We start from the raw sequence: 11235 nt of genomic DNA, 5'->3' as shown, positions 1-11235 counted from the left end.
GGTCGGGCCTGGCGCAGCTGTCGTGAAGAGACCCCGGATCCTGGCAAGCACTATTCCCAGCGAACCCAGGGCTCCATCCATCTCGAGTCAAGCACTGCGACTCCGGAGGAATTTCTGGCAGATGTCTGACGGAGATAAGGGACCACACAGCGTGTGGCTGCAGACTGTGTGTGCTGTCACCAGCCCTGAAGGGAAGAACTGCCTCCTCTGGGTTTGGGGATCTCTTCCCGCAGGACTGGGAGCACCCTGCTTCTCTGGGTGACTGAATTGCCTATAACAAGTAAATGACCACAGGAACAAAAGGCAGAGGAAATAATCTCTTGCAGGTTTACCTCCCAGATCTGCTTACTAGATACTTCAGAATCTTTAGATGCTTTAGGAGTAGAAAGGTCCGGGGCACTGGCTCTATGCCCCATCACTGCGTAACTGCTCCCAGCCTGGCTATGCTCCTTGGGATCTTCATGAAGTCAGAGTCATTTGGGTTGGAAAAGCCTGACCATCGAGTCCAACCATTCCCACAGCACAGACAAGGCCACCACTAATTCATGTTCCTGAGTGCCACATCCACGTGGCTTTTAAATCCCTCCAGGGATGGGGACTCCACCACAGCTCTGTGGTCTGTGCCAGGGCTGGACAACCCTTTCTGTGAAGAATTTTCCCCTAATATCCAACCTAAGCCTCCCCTGGTACAACGGGAGGCCATTGCTACTCATTCTGTCCCTTGCTCCCTAGGAGCAGAGCCCAACCCCCACCTGGCTCCAACCTCCTGTTAGGGAGTTGTAGAGAGTGAGAAGGTCCTTCCTGAGCCTCCTGTTCTCCAGGCTGAGCTCTCACAGCTCCCTTGGCTGCTCCTCATCAGACCCTTTCCCAGCTCTGTTCCCTTCTCTGCACATAAAACTGTGGTGGATGCTGGCAGATGTGACTGCAGAAGCAAACAGCTCTATGAAAAATGGGCTCTTTAGGGGCTGTGTACCCTGCACCTGCCATGGACTTTGAGCTGCTCTAGGATGTGCAGGATGAGTTGTGTGTGATCTGCAGCAAAGCATGAAGAGAGGATCTGCAGCCTTCACCCAGGGTGAGCATGGCACTGCTCAGCTCAGTATCCTTCTGAACTGGGTGTTATGGGACCAAAGGCAACACAAGTTTATCACTTTAGATCAGACACAACCAGCTCCCAGCTAAATCTCATTTCCTTGTTCTTTCCTTTTTCATCTGTCATTTTTCCAAGCAGAGGCAGCGGCCATGAAGGGCCTGAGCTTTGACCCAGGTGGTTTGCAGCATCAGAAGAACTCCAGATTCACCTGGGCTGCCACAGGCAGTGATGACGTTTGCTGTGCTTTGTGCTGAAATTCCTATCAGACTCTGCTTTGAGTCAGCTCAATTAGAAGTGTCACTTTTCCTCCATTTGGAGCAGGCAGCACAGTCAGTATTGACACAGTTGCGAAGCACAGCCCATGTCCTCTCCTCCCCCAGCACATCCTTTACTTCATGCCATCAGCTCTGTGATTTGGGGTGAATACCCCAGATATTGGCTCTCCTATGCTCTGGATGCCTCCCCAGCCAGAGCCTTGAGGGTGGTGTCATGAGCCTCCCTTGTTATTTGCCAAATCTGTTATCTGTTGGATAAGCTGGATGCAGGTTGGGCAAAACTTTGAGCAACCTGGTGTAGTGGGAGGAGCTCCTGCCCATGGCAGGGGCGGTTGGACTAAGTGATCTCTAAGGTCCCTTCCAAACCCTTAACATTCTATCATTCTACGCAACATTTGCAGATGTGGAGACATGGGAGAGGAGGGAGAGGATGGGCTGCATTGCCTCTCCCTGGGGTGACCTGGAAAAAGCCAGGAGCTGCTGTTACCTGCAAATAACCCCCACACATGCAAGCACAGCCCTGGAGCTCCAAAGGGAGCCATCCTGGCCCTCTGCCTGGGTTGGTCTCTGTCCTTGTGTGGTCCTCATCCTGTCACCCACCTACAAGTCTTCCCAAATCCCACCCAAGCTCAGGATTTTATACCCCACACAAGCTGAGATTAAACAGCAGCTTCAGCTTCCGTGGAGGCGAATGCTCCTGGGACACTGGCACAGCTAAAACCCATGGCACGGTGAAACCCTGCAGAACGGGAGCTGGAGGGTTGTTTTGGTTGTTGTGCCAATAAAAGAGCTGAGGGAGGAGGTTTGAAGAGCCATTTGTAGAGTCTCTAGAGAGCCCTGGATTATAAAGGGATCACTGGATGATCTAATCCAACTTCCCCTCTATTACAGGTTGCTAAATAGCACCTCGGGAACAGGAGCCAAAATGTCTCATCCAGGAAGGTCCTCGGTCTTGATTTAAAGACGTGAAGAGACAGAGGACGTGCCACTTCCTTGCTGGCTTCCTTCACTGGTTACTCACTTACAACACGCCTCCAACTTCTAAATTTAAAGATTTTCTGGCTTGACCTTCCAGACATTACCACTTGTTATTCCTTCTTTGGGGCAGAACACACCCAGCTGGACCCAGTGCCCAGGAAAACACTCTGAAAATCCAAACACCTCTTCATTCGCCAAGCGAGCCATATAGATTCAAGCTCCACCTGAGCAAAACATGTCCCTGAGCCTTCTGAACACCTCTGGTCTATTTTCTTGCATCCCCTCCCACTGGTGTCCCAATTAAAATGTGAACACTGGATACAGATGCAATATCCCAGCACAGACCTTGGTAACATTGAGCAACAAGATATGAATTGTCTGGTCAGGGATGATCCCTCCAGGTGTTTCTGCCTTGTTTGCTAGGGTGGACAGATGTGTTTTAGCTTCAAATAACCTTTTCTTTTGCATAATTGTGTGCAAAAATGAAGATATGATGCCCAGTCAGCCCAAATCACCCCTGGGTAAACCTGGGTTTGGGCTCATCTGAAAGTTTTATGAGGTTTTGCTTCATACAGAGCTGAAAATGGGTGGAAATTATCAAATATTTAGAAGGTGAAATGGAAATCTTGTTTCCCTGGCCTACAAAATCAGGACAAAATATCTTTAACATCCTCTGGATAGAAAACCTGGTGGGAATGGCTGCTGTGAGCCAGCCAGAGACAGGCTCCCTGGTGCAAGACTGGGAGCCTGTCTTACTGGAACAGAGGGAGTGGATACAATGGATGGATGGAAAACAGGGAGTTGGGGTCAGCTGAAAAGCCAGAGGGGAGGGGAAAGGGGATGGAAAAGCTGGATGGCAGAGCTCTGGGCATGCAGGATTTTGGCTGACATGGCTGCCAGAGCAATGCCCTCTGCTCCCAGCCACAGGGAGAAGCACGGCAAGGCCCCATCTCGGGCCATCAGCATAACCTGCCCTCATCACCACCTCCATTCCCAGGCACTGTGGTTTTCCCCACTTGCCTCTTGTTTTCCCTCCAGCAGGAAGAGTTTCTCCTCTCAATTAGCAGCCCAACAATCTCCCCAATGGCCCATAAAATAATTAAAACAAGGCCCAAACTGGAACAACCTTTAACCCTCCTGTCCTGCTCCCTATGGCTCAGATTAACACATCAACTCTGCATCATTAATCTCCAAACAGAGCTGTTGAAGGAGCAATTTGTGTTCAATAGCCAACGGAGCAGGTATTAAACATTTCTTAAGCACACAGGACACAAGTTACTCATTACAGATGTAAACGTGTTGAAACATTAAGCAGAAAGGAGGGACCATAAAACATCCCTTTTCCAGGCTCTTGCGAAGCCAACCATGATTCCATGCCCATTGGAGCATATGTCACTGCCCTGTGGGACAACATGCTGGGATGAGACATGTCACAGAAAGATAGGGTGATGCCACCCTCTTTTGGGGATGGAGGGATTGGTCACAGGCATGGAACAGGAGCAGCTTTTGAGTAATGATCTCCTACAACATTCTCTTACCTGATCAAGTAGCAACAGAAGAGCAAACTGAGGATGAAGACGAAGATGGCTGTGCCAAAAACCACGATGTATATGTTGAGAGGCAGGTTCTGGAACCCAATGTTCGGCATCCTGAAACTGTAATGCTGGAAGTCCGAGCTCATGGGTAGGCTGTGGAGACAGGGAGAAACACATGGATGTGAGGCTCTTTTCAGATGCCCTTCAGAGACCGGTGGTCCCTCCAAAGGGAGATGGAGGGGGATGGAGAGGGCAGCGAGCAGTGCTCCCTCCTTGCTCATCCCTCTCCAAGGGGAAGGCATCCTTGCCCAAAAGGGACTATCAGCGTAACAGAGCTCACTATCCCTGAAAACAAAGCTGGAGCAGCCAGGGCTGGGATTTTCCTTCTCCTGCTGTGAGCTTCTCCTCCAGCTATTTTCCTTACACAGGTCAACCTCCAGATTAAACACTGCACTAGATGAATGTCAGGAATTGCATCCAAACAGCCCCAGCTGCAGCCAGTGTCCCTCAAACCCCGCAGTAATTGGGTAAAAACACAGCCTTGGAGCAAGGCTGCTTGGAGCTAGGCAGCCAAAAGCCTTGGAGCAAGGCCGGGTTTTCCTCCTATCCCCTCCAGCCGATTCCAAGACCAATTCCTCATTCCATAAACCCCCCCCATCCAAAACCATCAAGCACACACAGGGCCTGGCACGGGTCTGACACACTCCCAGTGCATCCCCAGCAGAAGAGGACGAGAGAAATTATAGGGAGACTGTGGAGTCTATAAAGAGGCTTTGTCTGTTTTCCCACGTGAGATCTGGGTTTGGTGGTTGAAGAGCACTTTTGCAGGTTTCAGCTGTGTTCCTCAGCCCAGCCCCAGGCTGCTCCCCCCAGCCAAACCCTGAGGCAGCTGCGAGTAGCAGCCAAGAGGAAGACGCAGCAATTTTGGCTGTCACGTACCACGTCTGGGACGCGTGACCAGAACTTCCCTCCCCTCCCAGAGACCCAATTAAACCCGGAGCAGCTGCCTGGGATAACGACTTCAGCCTATCATCTCCTCCATGATTTTAATTGCACTTGTTTGTTATTTCTTATCTTCCTATCACTATCTGAGCCATTCACCCTTGAATGATCACAACATCTCTGGCCAGGCATAAAGTTCCCCCACCCCCAGCTTAGAAAGGGAAGTCAAAAAATACACCTTGTTTTCCCTTCTGCCCACGGGAGAGAGCTGGATGCAGCATGCCATTAAGTTTCACAACAAGCAAGGTAAGTACCTGCAGTCTGAACCCTGTTTCCCAAATAAAATCACTGAGGAATAACAAAACCCTCTCCTGGAGCAGGGAGTTTTCAATGGCGCAGTAATTGCACAGCTCCTCATTTTCCATGGGGTAGAAGATGGTGGGGAAACCTCAGGACCTGATCCCAAATGCGCCAGGGAGCGACACTCCAAAATCAAAGCGTCTTCTCAATGTCCCACTCCTCCAAGCAGCATCCTCAGTCCTGAATCTCCTTTTTCCTTCAAGACCCCTTTTTAGCCAAACCCTTTTGGCTTTCCTCTGTCTTCTCAGCATATTCTCTGGAAGCAGACTCACCTTCCATCCCAGCTGCCCTGCCGGCTCTAGCCCCTCACCCGCACTTTCCTCGCCAATGGCACCATCCCTGCCGGCGCCGAACACCCGCCCGGAGCCTCCTGGCTCCGTCTGCTTTCGGTTTCCTCAGCTCCCTGGAAGTTTCGAGGCGATTTCTGGTAAAGCCTGGATTTGATTAAAGCCTCCAGAGACCAACACGCATGTTCAGAACCTCTCCCGGCCAACGTGAGCTCGGGGAGTCGGCACACCCCCTGCCAGGGGATGGGATTTTATAGCCCAGCAACCACCCGGCAGCTCACGCTCCTCCACCGACGCTTGTTCCGCTCAGCTGAGCTGGTTTGCTTTGCAAATCAATAAAAAAGAAGCCCAAACCGGCCCCCAAACCTTTGTTCCCAGCTCCAGTGGAGTTAATGCGCAGCTCAGCGTCGTGGCGTAGGGTCGGGTTTGGGTCCCAGCCCTGTGCCATCTGCTAGGTCAAAGGGATTTTAGACGGTTCAGGAGCTCTCCCCTCGGTCACGCTCGTGCCACGAGGATGTCTTGGCTGGAGGACGTGGCTCTGGCTGGAGGATGCGGAACTGGCTGCCCCACCTCACCCCTGGGCTTGTGTGGATAATCACCATTGTTGGCCAAGGCTGGCTGCCTCCAGCTCTTCAACCACCTTAGAGAAACGTGTTCCATCTGGGAAAGCTCCAGGTGACTTTTGCAAGTAAGGAGAGACCACTCTTGGAGAAGAGGCAACAAAACCAACCAGCACCAGACTATTAAATTTCTTTCCTGTACAACTCCTTTAACTTGTGACCCTCTTCTTCCCATAGTCACGGGTTTCAGCTCAGCAATCCCACCAGGAGATGCCACAGCAGAGACAGTGGGTAAGGAAGATCCAGGCTGCATTTAGGGCAGTAAATCCCATCAAGCCAGAAAAACTCCTTGTGGATGTGGCCACCTGAACTGTGCTGCTCTTGCACCAGTCCTTGTGACCACAGCCACAGCTACAATCCATCACAGCCCCCAGCAAACACATGGTCAGCAGAAACTGAGCTCCAACCCACCCACAGAATCCTACCCTCTTCTTCCAGTGGAACCACTGCCCTAATATTTGTACCAAAAGGACATCACCGATGCAGCCATGACCTACCTGCCAGCCATACCGTGGGGACTCAGCCTCCTTCAGACCACAACCCTTCAGACCCCTACGGTGCAAGTCCAGTGAGTCCCACACCAGATTCATCCAACTCCCACATAAAATAACCTTCTCCACATCAGAGCTGCCCTGGTCCTCCCTCCCTCCTGCTGCAACAGCTGAGAAATGTTACAGCAAAAAACACAGAGGTTAGAGGGGAAAAATCAGTTATCCTGCCCAGGATCCAGGAAACTGTTAACTTTAAAAGCCTCCAGTGAAATCTGACGATTTCAAGCAGCCAAGCTTTGGGTTGGGTTTTTTTAACTGGAGTCGGGGGGAGGAACTGTATTTTAATCTGCTACAGATTTGTGTGAATGCAGCCAAAATAAATAAAAAAGGAACCATACAGAAGGACGAAAAGTTTCTGGTGCAGAACAAAAGCCTCCCTGTTGCTCTCTCCATGGTCAAGGCCTCTCGGAGCAGGGAGATGATGCCTGTGAGGCACCCACTGCCTCTCCCAGGGCACCCATTGCTCCCAGCAGCTCCATGCACCCCTGGGATGTGCATGTAGGAAAGGGGACACTGGCAGAGGCGGTCAGGGGAAGCTGTGGCTGTGCCATCCCTGGAAGTGTTCAAGGCCAGGTTGGATGGGGCTTGGAGCAACCTGGGCTAGTGGAAGGTGTCTCTGCCCACAGAAGTGGGGGTGGAACTAGATAGTCTTTATGGTCCCTTCCAATCAAAACCATTCTAGGACTCCATGAAAAGTAACAAGGAACAACAGTCCTTGCAGGCAATGCCACAACACAGAATGACCCAAGTTCCATGCCTCCTCCTTCCTATACCCTCCAATGACTCACCCACATGGGGCCAAGCACATCCACATTTCTTCAACGAGAACAAACCAAGCTTTAATTAAAAGCCAAGTTCTGGTTCATGGCTTATGGAGCAGCCAGGAAGGGAGTGCTGCAGGTCAGCATGAGCTCGTCGGCGTCGCAGCACTGTGATTACACGTTAGGCTGTTAAAGGCAAACCCAAGAAGCCACACTGCCAAATTAATCCCCATTATAACCACAGCAAACACTTAATGTGCTTAATGCACGGGGCCAACCTCCTACCCACAGTGTTCATCAGATCTCCAAGGGATTAATAAGGGAGGCAATTATCTTCTTACAGGTAGAGAAACTGAGGCAGAGAGGAGGGGAATGAGCCGAGTAATGGTCAGAGCCTAGGGGGTGACATCAGGAATGCTGCTACGTCATGGGAGGTGATGCCATGAGCATCATCCATGAGCTGGAAGCTGCAAAGTTTTGCTTTCCTGCTGCTTTGCTACATGGATTTGAACTGAGCTCCTTCTCAGGCTTTTACTTATAAAAAAGAGCTGCTAGTCCCTTTTTTATTAAATTTCATTATTATTTATAACACAGTGCAAAAAAGGGCCATGCAAGTGCTGTGCATCATCATACGTAAACATGATGATGCAGAGAGGTGGCTTCTGCCTCTGCTCTTGTAAATAAAACCCCATTTTTAAACACCTTATGTTTTCAAGACAAGCAACTTCCTCCACAGGGATTCTAAGCAAATTCGGACAGGACTGAACTCCTCAAGCATTAACTGAGGAAACTAGATGAAGCTGATGGTCTGAGCCCCTGCAGCATCTCCACCCACTAGTGAGGCAAATCCATCTCTGGGAAATACTGAACTTTAAAAACTCTGTGTAGCCAGACACAGGCAGGTTCAAAATCATGAGTCCCAGGGAAAAGAGAACCCTAAGCCATGGCCAAACTCCAAGTTGAAATATTTTATCGATGGGAAAGATTTCAAGCGGGCGTGAACGGCGTCTCCAGTTTCAAAGGCCTTACGCAACGCGTTTCAGACAGGTTTAACCAAAAGGGTTATTAACTCGGTTGAAAGTTAAACTGGGAGCAGCTGACAAGACCTTTCTGAAACAGCCCAAGTTGTGCAGTGAAGCAGGGTATTCTTCCATGGAATGAATCCACAGTAGGAAGGTTATTTAATGGCTATGGCTAACTGGGTAATACTTAAGATTTTTCCAGGTGTTAAGAAGCAGCAGCCAGAGGTGCCTGAGCTTAACTCACAGGCAAAAAATCCCCCTCGTGAACCCCAAAGCAAAGCGACGCTCTGACCTCCAGCAGCTGGAAGGAATTTCCTCCAGCTCCATCTCTGGAGCTGGTCCAGTGCCAGGATCTGCAGCACAGCGATGGGAAAATCACAGGCAGCTGCAGAGCCAACGCCGACCCGGCATCGCTGTCACCCCAGAGGTGCCATGCAGCCACATCGCCTTCACCTGGCATGGAGTGGGGGGAAATCTCAGCGCTATTCCGGTCAGGAGTGATGGCCTTTACTGTCCAAAACCAGGGAACAACAGGATTATGCGTGGAGGGAAAACAAAAACTCTTGGCATGCTGTGATTTTATGGAGCGATGACGCTAATACAGGGATGGTGCCACGTCCAGCACTGGCTCGGAGCATCCAACCTGGCACACATCTTTTACCCCACAGACCTGGCAGTGAGTGGAGGAGGAGTGTGAGCAATGGTGCAGGGCTCAAGAGTGTTATTGATGAGCGGAATTAATGAGGGCATGGGACAGTGTGATGGGAGCAGGGAGCATCCCAACAGGTCCCTCACACCATGGGCAGAGCCACACGGAGCTCCAGCAACGCTTGGCCTGGGCCACGCAGCACCACCGGCAGCAACAGAGCAAATTTCTGGGTGTCTAACAGCACAAAATCTGCTTGTTTCCTGCATTTTGAGGGTCTGGGGGGGTCACAGTGGGGTTTTGGTGTGTGGCTGGACAACCAAGGATCCAAACTGCCCTCCAGCCACGAAGTGCTTCAGACCTTTGACCCCTTCTCCCCGACAGCAGATCCGATGCTTTGTGTGAACTGGAATCAGGAAATTTCCTGGCTGTGTTCCCTGGCCAACACCAAACACAAAACCTTAACCCTCTCCACTGCCTTTGGGCAAGGGACAGAATGATGTGACAACAAACCAAGCAATCAGTCACTGGAGAAAAACTGGAAGGTCTTTCTAAGGAAAGAAACACTCTTCAGCGCAACTGGCACCACTGGAATTTCCAGCAAGTCCTTTTGATTCTGGACAGTTCAACACACAAATAATCCCAGAACCTTAAAACTGAAGAGAACCTTTAAATGGGAAAATGTTTTTGCTCCCGTTGGCAGAGAAATATGCAGAAATAGGTCAGCTGCAGCTCCCACCTCCCGGTTTAAAGTCAAGTGCTTTCGCCCAGCGCTGCTGGGAAGGCAATCCAGAGGTTTGCTCAGGGCTGATTTTGCAAGTTCCAGGAAAAGAGGCAAAAATAAACAGAATAAATACAAATCAATAGCGCTTTTCAATCCGGTCTGGAGGAGGGGGAAGAGGAGTTTGGAGGACAGCCCTGCTTGGATCAGAGAGATGAGGGCTGAACAACTCTTATCAGGAAGGTTTGAAACAGTCGGCAGCTTCCTGCTCAGAAAAGCTGCCCAAGGACAGTTCAATTCACTTCTCAGAGATTAAATAATACTTGAGGAATTTCTCCCTTTGGCCCTGGGGATTTGTAATGACCTTTTTCCCCTTTTTCCTGGCACACAGCTCTAACGTCACAACCTACTGAGCTCACTCTTCCTCCCAAAAGTGCAGTGGGAAAGGATGTTCTGCTGCCTCCTCCTGCCCTTAAGCCCTGTTCCTACTCCTGGGGTGAAAGCAGAAGGCAGCAGCTCCCTGTCTCCATGTACAGGGTGATGATGATGGGATCCCATCCCTGCCCTCTGTCATAGCATCCATAGGTACTGCAAAATTTAAGCATGTATGTTATTAATGGGTTCAATTTAGCCCAAACAGAGCACAGAGAGCACAGACATCACCATGGGGCGAGCAGCCTCAGACCACGCATTGTAGCTCCCTGTTCCTACTGCTTCATTTGGTGGAAATAATCTTTCACCTTCATTTGTGACTGCTTTTCCTCATTTCCAGTTTTCCCCAATAAACAGGTTCCTCAGGGAAAGCAAGTTGGGAACTCCATGAGAAACACTTTGCCTATGCAGCTGAAGGGTCAGGAGCTGAGAAATTGGTGTTAAACACTCCAGGGAATTTGAAAACGCTGGGTGATAACACTGAGAGCTTCCAAAATATCCCATCTGGAAGCAAAAACAAGATATCACTTTGATCAAGGCTGAACTAAAGCAAATCACTTTCAGCAAAGCCAAAGAGCAACTGACCCTCTCCACTCTTTTATATGGACAAGCAGATGGACAAAACAACCTCCTGAAACCTTTTCCCCCTGTCTTTCCCGACGTCCTTTAATGGGTAAAAAATACTGATCAGTGCAACACCCAGGGATCAATAGTCCTACGAAATCCTGCTGGAGGTAGGCACCCTGTGCCAGCAAAGGGATCACAGCTGCTAGCAGCCATCCTATAAAGGCAGTCAGACGAGCCAAGCAGAAACTGGGATTCAGGAAGGCACAAACTGGGATGCAGGAAAGCATAATGCTCTCGTTTACACTAAACAAGGTTGCTAGGTTATGGATTTTTGGGAAGGGGGGGCATAAGCTGAAAGGGGATCCAGATGGCTGCAAAGCCTTGTGGTAGAAAAGCAGCATGAGGCCAGAAAGGGAAGAATTCCTCTTTATGCTGCTGCTGTCTG

General features: G+C 50.3%; 1 protein-coding gene across 1 annotated transcript in view; it reads right to left on the bottom strand.

Annotated features, from left to right (window-relative positions):
• RNF24 (ring finger protein 24) overlaps window positions 1-11235 on the bottom strand; it is a gene marked incomplete at its 3' end in the record, with an annotated part of 18996 nt that overhangs the window by 4954 nt on the left and 2807 nt on the right. The window contains 1 exon segment of the mRNA XM_009080431.1: window positions 3885-4034. Within this exon segment, the coding sequence (XP_009078679.1) occupies window positions 3885-4027 (143 nt within the window).

The sequence above is a fragment of the Acanthisitta chloris genome, unplaced genomic scaffold (genome assembly GCF_000695815.1).
Source record: "Acanthisitta chloris isolate BGI_N310 unplaced genomic scaffold, ASM69581v1 scaffold9390, whole genome shotgun sequence".
Classification (NCBI taxonomy): domain Eukaryota; kingdom Metazoa; phylum Chordata; class Aves; order Passeriformes; family Acanthisittidae; genus Acanthisitta; species Acanthisitta chloris.
Note: the sequence above shows the minus strand (reverse complement) of the source record. Positions and strands in the feature narration are given on the sequence as shown.